Source organism: Acomys russatus, chromosome 26 (assembly GCF_903995435.1).
Source record: "Acomys russatus chromosome 26, mAcoRus1.1, whole genome shotgun sequence".
Taxonomy (NCBI): domain Eukaryota; kingdom Metazoa; phylum Chordata; class Mammalia; order Rodentia; family Muridae; genus Acomys; species Acomys russatus.
The window spans coordinates 5,855,753-5,872,897 of record NC_067162.1 but is presented as its reverse complement, the minus strand read 5'-3'; the positions used below and the strand labels follow the sequence as shown (position 1 = coordinate 5,872,897).

Below are 17,145 nucleotides of genomic sequence, written 5' to 3'. Positions count from 1 at the left end.
TTTGTTGTATTCTTGCTTTTTGATTTCTGCCTCGTCTTGGATGGGGAGCCCCAGTGAAAAAGGCAGTTTACAGTCAAAGAGACCCGCGGCGTGGCTGAACAAGATTCCATACCTGAATTGGAGGGTTTGGAGGTTCGTCCCTTGGAAACCGGAAGTAACAATAATTCCAAGGACTGAGGCTGTGTGGGCGGAGGTGGCGGAGGTGGCGGGGTGACTTTTTCTGGCTTCTTCTCAGAAGGCGGCAGTGGTAGAGGGTCGTCGGGTAGTAAGGATGACTTCTCAGCCAGGAGGCTACCCGCGGCCCGGGCGGCCACTTCTTTCAGAAGGGCTGCAGAGGAGGTCATAGAAGCCAGTGACAGGAAAGAACTGGCTGGAGGCGGATGCTCCTGACCGGGAGTCAGGCTCCTCTCACTCACTTTCTTAGACAAAGCTGCCAAGGTGGAGCTGGCCGATTGGGAGCTGAAGGGCGAGGAAAAAGACTCAAACCTCAGGCTCTCCTCTGTCCGAGACAGGGACTTATCCTGCAGAACAGCATTGGCTGCAGCTTTCAGTTTGAGGATGGCCGAGTCTGGCGACAGGCCGCAGGTGGTGGTTGAGTTCGGCAACCACTTACCTTGATTCCATATGAAACGGTTACTCGGGGTATATTGGTCACTCTGGTCCTGCTTCTCTGCCAGCTTCCTGGCCAGGACACTGAGTTGCTGGGCATGGTGGGAGGGCGGGGAAAAGGACAGACCGGGGCCAACATTCACGGGAGACTCCACCCTGCCGTTGGCTGTGGCATCGAGTTTGAGGGACCCAGCCTCCAGCAGTCTCCTCAAGTTGCTACTCAGAGGTTTATTGGAACTGGGTGGGTCATCGTCACACACAGAGGACACTCCAGGTGAAAGGTGGTCTTGACACTGCAGCGAGTCTCGAAGGACCTCACCATCAAGTGCCACCAGCTCCAGGGTGTGGCTGCTGGGGGTGGCACTGCCCAGGGAGGTGTCGGGGGATGTGGACGGCTCGTGGATCCGGTCCTCCAGGGACAGCTTATAGTTATCCTGGACTTCCCCATAGGATGCTTCCGATGGAGTCTCAGAGGAGTTCCCATACCAGTGTTCTCCTTCGCTGAAATCTCCCTCGGCCTCGTCCTGCCTACTAACATCTGGAGGGGATCAAGAAGACCGGGTTAATTCCCAAAGAGAACAGCCAGTTTGTTTGAGACACTCAAAGGGGGTGGGGTAGGGGATCGTGACATGCGCACTCTTCCCTTCCGCCCAAGAACCGCACCAGAGCCGACAGCACCGAGAGCTGATTCAAGCTAAACATGCTAAACAGGCAAAGACAAAAGACACCGGCCTGTTACGAACTTGCCCTCTCAGCAGTGACTAGAGAAAAGAGAGGAGGGAAAACACTACCAGCAAATACGTGTAGGTAAAAACCCCCGCCGCTGCCCATGAATGGGGAAACTAAATAAAGCCAGAAAGAAGCCTTGCAAACGCCAAGCACAGTGACCCCTTGGATCGTGTCAGAACTGGAGAGGAGCCTGGCACAGGCAGCAAGCGGCTGCCCCCTGTCCCAGCCTAGTGACTTCAGGCGTATCACCTAGGTGCTTTGAGGTGCCATTTCCTCCAGTACAAAGTGCAATTCAGTTTTTAATAACGCTTCTCTGAGCATGTAAACACTCTCTCTTGAAGCTTTGGTTCCAATAAGCACGTGACCATGTTTTGAAAAGAAAACAAAACCAAAAAAAAAAAAAAAAAAAAAAAAAGGTGCTCCATAAAAATCAGATCTCATTTGCAAATGCTGTTAGCGTTAATGACTTGTCGAGTAAGTGTGTCCAGGTTATGTGTGCCACTCACATGCCAGTGTTCTGATTTCATTCGTCAGCTTTCTGGCCACGAACTTAAGGGCAGTGACTAGGAATCTGCTCTTTACGCTACTAGAAGTTATTTTTCTACCCATTACTATACAGATCCACAAGCCAGTCACATGGAACTTCACGTTCCAGGAATGCTGGTGAGGGCCACCATATTTTCACCTTTGTGACGTTTCATCAAGGAAGGCCCTTTCCCAGAAAAGCTGGTGGCTAAAGTCTACCCATAATCCTTCATGCCCAGCTCCAAAAGTTCTTTTCTTAAAACTATCCCACAGAGTCAGTCTCTCCTTCCCACTCCCTCACTCACTCAACAAACAATCGTGGTGTGCCTAACGTGTGCCAGACATTATTCTAGACTGTTCTAAACTGTACTTAACAGATGACGCGTGTGGGCAGGAGGGCGGGAAGCACAATGGGCGAGCTGCCGAATGTGACAAAGAGGATCGCAGGCAAGTTGTAGTTTTACACACGGTGGCAGGGTCCCTCACTGAGATGCTGACTTTTGAGCAAACACATAAAAGAGATGTGGAGGCTGGGAGAGTGATCCTGGGATGTGATTTGCAGCACAACATTCTCCACTGCAGCGTTCCAAGGAAGCTAGCTTCTGAGGGGCCGGCATGTAGTGGGCAGTGAGTGCTGGGGGTGCGGAGCAGGGAGAGGAGGTCTAATGGGCAGTGCCTGCTTCAGAGGACGTTTGTCAGTGAGTGCAGTTGTCATGGCTGTCATATGCAGACCTGTAACGCGCTGTGAACTTGAAGCTGGCAGCCACTGGAAGCCTATGGGCAGAGGCCTCGTGGGTTGTGACGCCAAAGTGTTGATGGCTCTGACTGCCTCATGGGAAACAGGCTGCAGCTATAAGAGTGAAGTAGCAGGCCACCTCAGGGATTAAGGCACAGGGAGGGACAGAAGTGGCTTCAGGCGACAGCCGTGTCCAGATTCCAAGGGCACTTTTAATGTTTTGTTGAGACTTGTTTTGCATCGCTGGAAGAGACCTGTTCTCAGCCTCCTTTCTAAACAGTGTATCCTTGGAGGCAGGTTGTAGTTCCTTATCCACATACCCCATTTTGAGCCAAGAGGGACCCTGGTCTCCAGCAGAGTTCCATCAGTGTTTGGAAACCGTACCACATTCCTCCTGGCGCTAAGCTCCAGCACCATCACACACTGTTTGTTCTCAGGATGATAACTACACAAGCGAACACACTGATCTTCCCGTGCCGCTCAGAGAGGAGCCGCCACAAATGACGAAACTCCCCACTAGGTAAAAGTTCTGCAACTCCTTTCCCAAGCACTTTATTAAGTTATCAAGAAAATGTAAAATATCAAATGGGATTAGGTTTTTTGTTGTTGTTGATGTTGTTTTGGGTTTTTTTTTTTTAAGCTAAAATTAAATTTTCTCTCTTAAAACCAGTCTGGTTCCTCACCATTTGCCACGTTTTCCTTTTCTTGATTGATTCTTATGTGGTTACCCTGAACTCTCCTCGTTCCCCCATGGCTCCCAGCACTGGGGGTGCTTTTTACCAAACCTCAACCAGTCAACATCAACCCCAATGATAAGGGTAATGTTATGTGGTTTTTCACAAACCACTTGTTTTGATTTCAGATTAAATACTTTATACTTCAAACAAAGCAAAACAAAAACAAAAAAAATATGGGATCTCAACTATAAACAGTAAGAAAAGTGAACTGTTTGAAGAATCATTATAGTGAGACTTAGCTGGCTCTTTTTTGATCATTACACATATTATGTGAGGGAACAGAAAAAAATACATGATCCAAAATATAGTGCTTTGGGTTATATTGTCATACTGGGCATGGGGGGGGGGGGGCACCAGACAGTCAAGCCTGGTCCCGAGGCAGTGCCTTAAGGGTTAACTAAGAAGATGCAAGAAATGAGCCCAGGAAATACACTAAAGGTGGCCAGCTAATACCATGTGGCTATCAACTGCTAACACCAAAGCTGACCCGAGTCTCAGGACACCTGGCCCAGGGCTTTGTAAAAGTAACTTTTCTTCTCCTGATGTAATTATTGTCTTGGAGACTTATTGCTGAATATACTCACCCTTTCTAGCTCTTTCTGAACTCTGGCTGGCGGGTTCAATTCAGCTGTTCTGGCTCCAACTCCTCTTCAAGCTGACTGATGCAAGCTGGCTTCTCTCAGCTTCTGACTAAATTCTGCTTGGTCTCATACTAAACTTTGGCAATCTGTTCTAATCATCTGGCTCCTTCCCATTCTCTGGCTTGTTCTGTCTTCACCCGTGTCTAATTTGTTCTCTCTTCAACCTCTCTCTGTAAAACTCTCCCGGTAAAACTGCAGCCTCTGCCCCGCCCCCTCTCTGTGCTGTTCTCTTAAGTTGCTTCTCTTTCTTCTCTGTTCTTGTGAGAATTGGGCGTATCCTGTTCTGTCAAATCTTTCTCTGATTCACCACTTTGTCTGCCTCTCAATTAGACACCACTTTCAAATATGAGTGCTTCCTTTTACAAACTAGCTTTGCCTTCATTGTTTGAGATTAATGGTGTGTACTCAGGGCATGTCTGTATTCCAGCCAGAGTAGCCACGTTGCTTGATTAAAATTCCTCTATAGAGCTTCTCTGCTAACCAGAGTCTACCAAGGGCCTTTGGGATGGCTCTGCCAGGAAGTTCTTAGAGCCTGGCTGCCCTCCCTTACACCCTCAGCCATCCTTGCATCAGTTGAATCAGAAATCAGAAAGGGGTCATCCCACATAAAGATAGTCATCCTGTGGAAAGGATCCTTTCCTCCTATACTTTACTCTCTCCACTCCCTTTCAAACTCTTTTTTTTTTTTTTTTTTAACAGCAGGCAGAAGTTGACCCAATGACCTAAGGAATTTAGTGCATCTAGTGGCAAGGGGCCAAAGCGTGGGATGTTTCCTAAACCCCTCCACATCCTCAGGGTGGTGGAATATCCCTCCTGGAGCAGGTGGGCAGGCCAGAAGCTGAGGGAGTTAAACAATCAGACTAATCCTCTCAAACAGTGAAGACAACATCAAAGACTCTCAAATGAGACATGAGACGCACAGCTAATATTTATCTCCACATAAGGCCATCCTCCCAATTTTGCCAAAGCGTGACCCCAAACAATGTTACAAGCGAACAAAGAACTTCACAGTGTTGTATGCCCCTCAGTGCCTGTGTGTTTCTCAAGCTTCCAATCCCCATTCCCAGCAGATGCGCAGATGCCGTCACGGAGATCCGTGGTCCTCTGAACTATCCAAAAGCTGGGATACAAAGATCATAGCACTCTATTAATCACTGTGATAGCCAATCTTTGCCATTAACTTGAGTAAGTCTAGGATAAACTAAGAGATACACCTCTGGGTTTGGGGGTGGGGGCTGTCTGTGAGAGTATTTCATGGAAGAGGCCTGAGGGAAAAGCAGGGCTGGTTTTGCCTGCCTGCCTTCACCCTTGCTGGTGGCTGCATTGACCTTGTTGCTGCTACTGCTGCTGCCATCCTTGGCTGGTGATGGGCCCTAGCTTCTTTAGCCTTTTAGTATGGAGCAAAAACTTGTGATGCTCCATGCTCCTAGAGTCCTTCAGGCCTTCAGTGACAGACGGGGACTGCTGGGATGTCCAGCCTTGTGTACTGACCATCTGCTGGTTTCTCAGCCTGTCCTATATGAAGACAGCCATTGCTGAACTTCCCAGGAAGTGCCATGCAAGACATCTAATAAGTCACCTATGTGATATTCAACCATTATGTTGGTTCTGTTCCCCCTTGAGAACTGAGTCCTACAACACAACCAACTTCCCCGGACAGTTCTGAAGTCTGAGCTATTCAAACAACCAGAGAATTTGAACACATGCCCTCAAAAGATAAAGAACAGATATTTGAGAGGAAAAATGGCTAAAATTATTCTGACATCCTTGACGTTAAATGAGAAGTACAGGAAGCCTTTAGAAACATAAATATAAGACGTGAGGATGTAAAGAGGTTGGAGAAAATGAAAACGCACTTTCTGTTTATAAGACTATGGGTGGTTTCCCCCACAAATATAAATTGTTATCATTTATGATTTTGTTTGCAAGCTCCTCTCAATTTTCACATGGGTTCGTGGAGACTGTGCTGGTCCAGCTGCAGGAACTTCTGTCCTGGTCACCATAAGGACAGACTCCCACTGGCAGGCATGTCACACTGTGCCACTGCAGTCTAGAAGAGGGACCCGCTGGATGCCACAAAGTACAGGACATGTAATTCCTGACTTTCACTTCTCGGAATCCAACAAGGCCCCCGGCAGCAAGACATCTCCATCTTCTTGTCCGTCAACCAGCATGAAATCAGCCTAGGAAATCGCAGAGCAGCACAAGGTCCTGGCAAGGCTTCCTGTGGCTTTCACAGCTTTCTTAACCAAGGCATCCTGGGGAAGCCTCTAAATGGCCAATGCAAATAACTCTGGTAAACACATTATTTTTAACCTCCAAGGGGAAAAAAAAGGATGTTTCCAGTATTATTCTTTCAGCAATCTCTGACTAGACTGTGAGGTTTGTACTGTTTCTTGTCTGATTTACGCAAGTGTGTGGGCACGCGCGTGTGTGTGTGTGTGTGCGCGCGCGCGCGCGCGTGCTCGCGCACACGTGCGCGCATGTTCCCTCTAAAAATCAGAAATTCAAAGAATTAAGAAAAAATAGTGAAATTACAGAGTGAAAGAACACCAAATATGTTTTTCTTTCTACCTTGTGAGTACTTAATTCTTGAGTAAAACAAAACAAACTTCCAGCACCTCTCACATTTATTTATAATTTAGTCCTCAAGCAGCAATCGGGTAAGCTGATATCCAGCACCCTTCGGTGTCCTCAGAAGAGACTGTCTCCGCACCTCACCCTCTCAAAGTCGGAAAGTCTTCATCAGATGCATTTAGTTGGGCTGACATTCAACTCAGGACACCCTCACTTAGAAGAACGGGGTGCAGATGGACAAACAATAGATACAAACTCCCTATTAGTTTCCATCCTTTTGAGTTAGGGTAAAGCAAGGGCAGATAGGAACCTGCAAGCTCCGTTTCTCAATCTAGTTCTCTCTCGTTCCCATTAGGGGTCCAGACACAGGGATCCACCAGCCTCTTAGGACTATCAGAGGTTGACCGGCCATTAGTGAATGTCTCTGTAACACACAGGTCTGTTCACCTCTGCCTACCAACTAGCTCACTTCCCTATAAAGACCATCCAAGTCCCTACCTAATACACAGCTGAGGTAAATACTAGACCTGCATTTCAAGGTTACACGCCTCTATCAGCACCATCCACTCTACCTGTAATACTTGCTGTAAATCAAACAGCCAGTTGTTTTTTTTTTTTTTTTACATGAAACATTACACAAAAGTGATGTGCAAAGTTGAAGATGCCATACTCAAAAGCTATTGGCAAAACCAATGCCAATGCTAATTTTTAGGGATTTTTGTTTGTTTGTTTAAGACAGGCTCTCAGGCACTCAGGGCTGACCTCAAATCCACCGCAATGATTAGGCTTAGCTGTCCACTCCACACAGCCTGGAATCACCTGCACAGACAGTCTCAGTGAGGATTTGTCTACATGGATTTGCCGGTCTGTGGACATGTCTACAGGAGTGGTTTTAATCAAGTTAATTGATATGCGAGAACCAGCCCACTATGGGCGTCATCATTCCCTAGCAGAGGGTTCAGAGAACTGTGTGTCAGTGGGGAAGTCGTGCTGAGAGCAAGTAAACATGTCTGCCTTCCCTCATTCTCTCTGACCTTGACTGTGAACATGACTGACAACTGTCTCAAGCATGTGCACTGTGGCTTCCCTGCAACAGCGGCCTAGAACATGGGACTGTGACTGGAATACGCCCTTTCTCCCTTAAGCTGGTTTTGATCAGGGTATCTTATCAGAGAAATGAAAGTAGAACACTTGCTAGGTAGCCAAAAATGACCTCTTCCTGCCTCCGCTTTTAGGGTGCTGGGATTACAGATGTTAGTCATCCTACCCAGTTTGTGGTACTGAGGATGGAACTGGGGCTTCATGTGGACTAAAGTGGGGGACACTCTACAGACAGCCAAGTCCCTACTAATACTGATTTAGCACAAGAACTACATAAGGGAATGTTCTCCGAATCCACCTGCCCGAGTCGAACCCTAGCATGTATAGGCTACAGTAGAGCAAGAACTGCTGGCCACTAGTTTTATGACGTGAGCACAAAGCACATCTGCAATTGGGCTGCCTTCGTCTGCCAAAGTTTAAATTGTCCCTTTGTGGCCCGAGAGCCTTAGGACATTCCCCAGCCAAGCGGCCCTGAAAGGGGGGAGCCCTTGGCCAGGGCATGGTGAAAAGAGGTAACGGAAACCCGAAAACATCACTCCTTGTCTTTGCAATGAATTCCAACTCAGCTCGTAAACCAGGTCCAGCGTTCTCAGATAAAGAGCGCGGGCACATCTTCCCATCGCCAAGGAATCAGACAGCTCCTCCGTCAAAACACCCATCACGACAGAAACGGCCACCCCTCCATCTCTCCAACACAATGGCTTAGGGCCTCCACCGGGCCCCCCTGTTCGTATCACGCATCTCATTCATGCACAGATTTCATTGGTTCTTTCTTGTGTGCACAGGCCCCCACCTTGGCTATCTTCATCTGCCAAGACCGCCTTGGTGGGCATCACCTCTATTCCTTGCCCGGGCCGCAGAAGCAGTCTGTTCTAGCTGGAAGTCTCAACAACAGCCAGAATAACGTTTTCAACAATATGTCATACTCCACCATTCCCACCCACAAAGGCTCCACAGGCTGCTTGTGCCCGTCAGGCTGCAATCCCGGACCACAAAGCCCGGTGTGACCTGCCCTTCCGCGAAGCCATTTCCAACCACTCACTCAGTCTAAAGATGTACGCTCTGCCATGTGGCCTCTGTGACCATTTGTGTCTTTGTCAGAAACACTTTACCTCCCAAGTACTCAGACATCCGACGTCCTCACGTCTTCAGGTAACCCCTCAAAGAAAAATTGGGAAAACAGGTCTTTGTTTCATTTGTAGCTGTGTCTCCCCCAACCCCATCTTTTGGCTCAGTGCCAAGTACAAAGTAGGCCTTCAATTATTATTTCTCAAAGGCATGAGTGGAAAGGAAGAATGGCCTTAAGATTAGAGACATAACTATAGATAACAAAAATTAAAACCACTTTCAAAATTAGAATCCACAATACTGGTTTCCTCATGTAAGTCAAACATGGAACAAAGAAAAGAACTTATTTTCCATACTTTCCACCCAAGTTTCCTTCCCAGTCAAGAGAAGGCAGCCCAGCACCCCATCCTCAGGAGGTCCCAGCCCAGCACCCCATCCTCAGGAGGTCCCAGCCCAGCATCCCAGGCCCAGGAGGTCCCAGCCCAGCACCCCGATCCCAGGCGGTCCAAGAACTGACATGGAAGGCCTCTGTGGAAACCCTAAATGTCTTTACTTAGCATTTCTACAAATTCTGCCTCCTAGACAGAGCTCTGTCTCTTTCCTTGGTAATACTGGGTGTTTGCCACAACCACCAAGGAAAACACCCTCTCGGGATGCCACATGTGTCTGTGGACGCCCACCTGCCTGGAAAAACAAGAACATAGAAAATGCTGAGTGTGGTGTGAGCCTGTGGTCCCAGCACTCGGGAGGTGGAGACAAGGGTACCAGGCCAGCCTGCTGCTTAAAACACTATCTCAAACACAGAACAGCAGCCGAGAACATAGGGAAACACACAGCAGAGAGTCGCACGTTCAGTGAAGATGACGTCACTCCCACTGTTGTTCTCAGCCAGAAAGTAGACAGCTGCCAGCCAGCCCTGTGACCACCACCTTCAGAGACCAAAGCTAAAGCACAGAGAAGCTTCCAGGCTTGTCCAGTATAACTTCAGAAACAATCTGTGAGTTCAAATTTTGTTTATGATTGTGGAAACCCAGTTCTAATGGCAAGAACCAGAGATGGCCATTGGTGTACCTGAGATCCCACAGCAGACCAGCAAAGCCAAGACAGGAGCTCCGGCGTCCCCACCAAACTCATATCACATTACAACACGGTGCCTTTCCATCATTTTTAAGTGACTGGGTGGATTCTAGAACAAGTCCTGGCACACAGCACACTCCCAATAAAGACCCATTGAGTGAATGAATAGAGGCCTGAAGATACTCCTGCTGCCATGGTAAACATTTGATATTTGTCAGCAAATTTCACAGGCAACCAAGGTTCCAAAACCGTAACAGCTTAACACATGGCACTCTTACTGAGCGACAAAGCCAAGTAGAAAAACAAAACCTCACGAGCACCGTGGCAAAAAATAAGTTTTTTCAGGAGCTGAAAAACTACCAGGAGATCATCAATTAGACAGTATTTTTCACATTTCACTTAGGCGGGATTTTAGAATGTGCACGCTACAAGCAGAAGCATTAACAGGTTGAGATTATTGCTGTGTCTCTGATGCACAGGTGTGCCTTGTTGGGAGCTGCTTAGATTATCATCGTCTTGGCCCTATCTTAATGAGTTGGCTTTGAGCACTTGTGGGCTTGTGGGGGCTGGAGGCAGGTAGGTGTGCATGTGTGCTCGCACGGCCAGGCACGCAGGCGTGGAAGCCACAGCGTGACAATGAGCAGCTTCCTCCCTCACCGCCCATCTCATTCTTCCAGACAAGTTTCTCTTACTAAATCTGGAGCTGGGCGGTGCTTTGGCTAAGCTTGTTGACAAGGGCATTCTAGGGACGCTCTTGTGTCCCTCCCCTGGCGCCCAGCACCAAGGCTACAAGCAAGCACCATTGTGGCTTTTATGTGGGCGCTGAGGATTCAAACTCAGGGCCTCATGTTTGTGCAGCAAGTGCATTGTTCACTGAGCCATCTCCCCAGCCCCCCACCTGTGGATTTCAAGTTACGATTCATACTTTAATAGTCGTTTTTGGGGGCTGGAGAGATGGCTCAGTGGTTAAGAGCACCGTCTGCTCTTCCAGAGGTCCTGAGTTCAATTCCCAGCAACCACATGGTGGCTCACAACCGTCAATAATGTGATCTGATGATAAAGTACTCATATACAATAAATAAAAATAAAAAAAATAGTCGTTTTGAAGACTTGGGGGTCATCTATACATCCAATGCAGAAGCCCTTTCTTCTACGTGTGTAGTCATTGTCTTTGAGAAACAGATGACAATCATAGACACAGCAAGATGACACAGGGGGTAATGGAGCCTGCCACCAAGCCTGCTGCCCTCAGTTTGATCCTTGGGACCCACTTAGCGGAAGGAAAGAATCGACTCCCAAAAGTTGTCCTCTGACCTCTATAGACATGCCAAGGTACACGTATCCTCCCCACACACAACATACGCACAATAAATAAATTCACTGTAATAAAAAATTAAACTGAGTGCAAACCAGGGATAAAGACCTAATGTCACAGGCTAGACTGTGTTCAAAGGATGTTTTAGGCACTTCACCAACCCCAGTGCACATGACCAGGGCTTTTCACATGATCAAGTTAAGGTGAAGTCATCAGGGTGACCCCCAGATCTAAAATGACTGAGGCCCGCCTAAAAACAGAAAGTCTGGACACTGAGGCAGTCTTGTGCGCAGGAAGACACCACGTAGAGGCTGTAAATAGGCTCTCACAAGCCACAGAAGCCCCCAGAATCTTGAGGACAATCATGAAGAAGCAGCTTTTTCACAGGCTTCAGAATGCACACGGCCCTGCTGACTCCCTGAGCGTGGACGCTCAACTTCCTTAACTGGAAGACAATTTATCTCTTTTTATTGTGTAAAACACTAGTTCGGTTTGACGCGGTGGTTCTGTAGACAAAGGAGCTTGCTGCCAAGCTTGGTGATCAGAGGTTAATTCCCCCAGACCTGCAGGGTGGAAGGAAAGAATGAAGTCCTGAGAGCTGTCCTGACCTCTACACACATGCCAATGCATGTGTGTGCTTATGAATACACTTAAAACACACACACATACACACACACACTCATAAATAAAATACAAATTTTTTTAAAGTTGAAAGTTAAGCAACCAGTTTGTGATTCCCTGTTTATGACAGCCCTAGAAAACGGACACTTTTATGGCGTTCCTCTGGGTGCTGGAGAGACAGTTCAGCAGTTAAGAGCACGTGCTGCTCTTCCAGAGGACCTAAGTTCAGTTCCCAATATCCAGGTGGCAGCTCACAACTGTCTGTAACTTCGGTTCCAGATACAATGTGCAAGCATCAGACATGTATATGTTGCACATAGGTACATACAAACAAAACACTCGTGCACACAGAAATAAATAAATCTTTTTTAAAAATAGATGTTCCTGTTGATTTTTTTTTTCACTTCTGAATCTAAGCTGTACCCTCAGGGTCTCCGTTTTGCCTCCTATTGCGGTGATAAAATCCCCCGACAAATACAACTCACGGAAGATACAACTCGCGGAAGATTGTTTATTTGACTCATAATCCCAGGTTATGGTCCTTCACTGTGGAGAGGTCAAGGTGGCAGGAACTTGAAACAGCTGTCACGTCACACACACACAGTCAAGGACGCATGGCTGCTGGCGCTCACCTGCCGCCTCCCCCACCCCCACCCCCATCTTCCCTTCAGGGCAGATCCAGCCTCCCCACATTCAGGTGGGGTCTCCCACCCTCATTGACACAAATAACAAAATCCTTCTGGGGTACAGCCACAGACCAACCTAATCTGGACAACCCCTCTGAGACTCCCTTCCCACGTGATCTCAGATTGTGTCAAGGTGCCAATTAAAGCAAACCTTCATGCTTAATAAATAATGTCATCTTCTGCTAAGGTGGCTATTTTGCCTGGAACTGAACCACTGACACCAGAAAGTCAATGATGTGGACAGATGAACAGCACCCTCCACACACAAATATCACCCAAGTGAAGGATCTAGAAAAAAGACGTTCCCACGCGACGCCTCCTGCTACCAGTAAGTGTTACCAGCAACAACAGAAAGTGAACTCAGGCTGACATAGACTGTAGCAAACATGTACCTGAGGGATCTTTTAGAACACCGTGTGAATCCACTCACCAAAAGGCTGGTCCAGAAACCCAACCGATCTGATTAATCCACAGATAGACTGCTCTCTCCTTTGCCCTCCCGTGCGCCTCTATGCACAAAAAGCATATAGAATCTGTCCCCTTAAGCAATCAGGAATAAATTTACCATGGCTGCCATGTTGCTATCAGAAACAGTGTCTGCTAAGGCTGATAAATCGGTCAATTACCTGCTTCCTTGACTTTTATTTCATCTTGTATAAATGTTTCCATCCTAATATTACCAATACCTGGTATAAGATGAGCTATAAATTACAAAATGACTGAAATCACCAGGAAATTCTTAATAGATCAAAAAAAAGATAGAGAACTTAACCAGAAGGAAAATACCCTAGTAACAAAATCAAGCACTCCATAGCCTAAGAAATATCATCCCATAGATAGCTCAGTGGGTCAGCACTGAAGTCAGCTTATGCATAAAATGACCGAGTTGTTTGCAGGACGTGTCCCAACAGTAGGGGCCTGACGCACCTTATATGGAAACACGCTCCCAGCCCTTCAGTCCAGTGAAGGGACCCATCACACTCTACACCTTTCTTTCCTAAAGATATACATGCATTCAAAACAGAAAGGACCACAGGGGACAAGCAGCTTAGCAAGAGAGAAGAGATAACATTGCTTTGTACTTTGCATTTAAAAACACGCACGTCCCAGCACTCGGGAGGCAGAGGCAGGTGGATCGCTGTGAGTTCGAAGCCAACCTGGTATACAAAGTGAGTCTAGGACAGCCAGAGCTACACAGAGAGACCCTGTCTCGAAAAACCTAAATAAATAAATAAATAAATAAATAAATAAATAAACAAACACAACCTAAGACAAAGACAAGACTCAAAGGAGACAGCATACCACCTACACCAGCCTGAAAATATACCAGTACCATTGATTGTGGGAAAATATTTTTACTGGTTGGGCACAAAAAAAAAAAAAAAAAAAAAAAAAAAAAAAAAAAATCCATGGCACCGGGCAACGGATCACAAGGACATCTAATGCAAACCTGACTGTAAGCAATGAGGTAGGCCAACAATTTTAACCTTTACTCAGGCCAGGCTCAGAGCCAGTGCCACTATCAAGCAATCAAATGGATTCTTAACTCATGGTTTGCTTTTATTTTCTCCACTCACCTCCTGGCACACACAGTGGCGTCAAGGATGAAAGGCCAAAAGCCCATGAAAATCAACAAAAGTTACAACCAGGCGACAAGCTGAGGTGATTGCGAGGGCCAGGAGGTCCTGCAGCTGTGCTGGCACATCTAGGCCCAACGACTTTATCTGACTCATCCTCTCAAGAAGTCTAGGGAGGTTGGGTATAGGAGTCCACATCTTGAAACAGGCGGGTCTCTGTGAGTTCAAGGCCATCCTGGTCTACATAGTGAGCTCCAGGCCAGCTAGAACTTGGCGTGTTCACTGAGACAGCTCTGCTGTATGCACCCGATAGAAAGCTGAAACTGTTCTCAAGTTCACTGACGTTGGCCATGATGTTGGGGGAGGGGCATTTATTCTGTTTCCCAACAAAGCTTGATGCTTCTGGAAATGTACCAAGGGGGACTGGAGATTGGGGAGTGAGCTTTATTGCTGCCTTAGATAAGCTTCAGCCACAGCGCAGATGTTCCAAAAGCAAACCAGAGCATCCTCTGGTGTGTGTGTGTGTGTGTGTGTGTGTGTGTGTACATGTGTGTGCAGCACATGGTAAACACCCATATTATGCCCATGTCAATTTCTTCTCTTCACTACCTTTGGAGAATCTATAAAATACCCTTGTTTTGTGTGGGGAGAAGCACACCTCATCTCTTTTTCGTCTCGCAGAACTTAGAACTGCCTGCAATCCTCCAACTGCACTGCCTAGGGGTTGCGTCGGATTCAGGCTGGCCAGTTTATACACCATGAAGAACTGACATTTGAAAAGAAGGCCGTAAGCACTGGACAGAGGGTGGTCACTCTTCAGAGTTGAAAAAAAAAAAAAAGCCATTCAACACTAATACATTCACCTGATCAGGCTTTGTTTTAAATATGCACATTTTAGAGTTCCTGGGCAGAAGGCTTGTTCTGTTTTGGATGTTTATGCATTCAGATCAAGATAAGCAAGTTTACTATATAGGCTTCCAGGAGCAGCCATTCTTTCCATATTCCATTTGTCATTGTTGTTAATATTAAAACAAATTAAAAAAAACAAGACAAAATACCCTTTTCCCCTGAGATGGTCTCACACACCCCAAGCTGGCATCAATAAGGAGTCAAGGGTGACCTTGAACTCACAATCCTCTCGCCTCCCTCCTCAGTGCTGGGTTTCAAGGCACATGTCAGCACACCTGTTTTATGTGCGTCCACTCCTTCTATCCACCAAGCTACATTCTCAGCCCTGAATAAACTGTTAAAACTGCAAGCACCAGGCCCATGAGAGGCCTCAGAGTGTACAGGTGACCTGGGTTGCCCTCCATCCACATTGGCCCTAGAGTTAGGAAAAAGGAGCCCCCAAAACAGGACAAATAACATTCAATGGACAATTGCAGATTTTCCTCAGTAAATAATAAATAAATAAATAAAATAAAACACACACACAACTTCAAGAAATGACCAAGTAGGCATACAAAAAGTTTTATATAGCTTTAAAAGCGCCCACAGAGTATGAAAAAGAGTGCCCCACGAACAAAACCCGGAGGTTCTCCATCGAATCCCAGCTTGCTGGGTATCAGACTCACTTGATCCTGTGAGAATTCCCTTTCCCAGGCACCCAGGCATCTGAGTGTACGTTCTGTCAGAGCGCTGGGCTTCCAGCAGCTGATGCTGCTCCCTGCACTATGTCATGGTCATATCAACCAAAGGAGGCAGGAAACGTTGGTTGTTAGCAACCAACGGATCCAGATGCCAAATGTGCCCAGTCATCAGGGAAGTCTCACAGTCCTGCACATCTGGAGGACCAAGGGGCAGGAGCAGCCTACAGTGGAGGGAGATGTACAACTCAGACTGCCAGAGGCTCCCAACCACAGGCGTGCCCTCCTGCACGGAGACCTCAGTGGTCCTGTGCTGTGGGCCATGGCCTCAGCTCTTCTGTCCTAGCTTCCTCCTGAAGCGCGCGACTTTTTCCAGGGATCTCTAGGCCATGTTCATGAGAGTATGGCTGGGGGCATACATGGGAGCATACATGGGAGCATACATGAGAGTATACATGGGAGTATACATGGGAGTAACATGGAAGTACATAGAAGAGTATACATGGCATTATTTGTCACCTCATTCCCAACTCAGCTGTACAATAACTTCTTCAAAAAATCATTATAAAACACTTTCTATGTTTGTGTTTGTGGCTTTCTATTCTCCCTCCCTCCCTCTGTCCCTCCCTCCCTTCCTTCTTTTCTCCTCTCCTCCCACACCCTTCCTTCCCTATTTCTTTCTTTCTTTTTCATTTTTCTTTCTTTCTTTCTTTCTTTCCCCCCAAGAGACAAAGTCTCTCTGTGTAGCCTTGGCCGTCCTGGACTCACTCTGTAGACCAGGCTGGCCTTGAACTCACAGCGATCCTCCTGCCTCTGCCTCCCGAGTGCTGGGATGAAAGGCGTGCTCCTCCACTGTCTGGCTTCTTTTTATTTTTCAACAATTTTACTCATTATTTTCTATCTCTTTGACTTTGTTTTTCTTTTGAGGGGGCACGTAGGGTTTTGAGACAGGGTTTCTCTGTGTAATAGTCCTAGCTGTCCTGGAACTCACTTTGCAAACCAGACTGACTGTGACTGGTTTAACCCTTCCTTTGATTCATTTATTTACCACCCACCTGCTATAGACCAGGCACTGTTACATACAGAAACATGTTTTTTTTTTTAAATGAACACGCGATCCACGTTCATAAAAAGTCCAGTCACTGAAGACATCAACAAGCAAACAACACTCCGTGAACAAGGAAGCAGTCGCCTGAATCTGCCAAGCTGAGGAAACCATGGAGAAAACCAAGAGCCTCTCTGAAATGTGAAGGCAAAGGCACGCGTTGTCAGGCCAAGCAGTCACCCAGTCATGCTAAAAACGGGCAAAAGGAACATGAATATGCCAAGGTGATGGGAGATCACTCGTTACACAAGAAACCGGTACCGGATCTTCAGGGTTTAGACGTTCAAATTTCATTTTCATGTGGAAGCCTAAAAGGGCTAAAGGCTACCTGTGGTGGCCGCATGAAGGGTGGGTTATAAATGTTGAAATAGGGGGCGGTAAGAGTGAGGGTAAATAAAAATATATGGGAGGGGCAACTACTTCAATTTACCTGGAAAAAAAATAAGAGTACGCAC

At 47.0% G+C, this 17,145-nt stretch overlaps 1 protein-coding gene across 1 annotated transcript in view; it reads right to left on the bottom strand.

The window, feature by feature from the left end:
- The window catches only part of Znf827 (zinc finger protein 827), a 114,492-nt gene that overhangs the window by 80,314 nt on the left and 17,033 nt on the right, over positions 1-17,145 (bottom strand). The window contains exon 2 of the mRNA XM_051169298.1: positions 113-1,147. Within this exon, the coding sequence (XP_051025255.1) occupies positions 113-1,147 (1,035 nt within the window). The remainder of the gene's footprint in view (positions 1-112; positions 1,148-17,145) is intronic.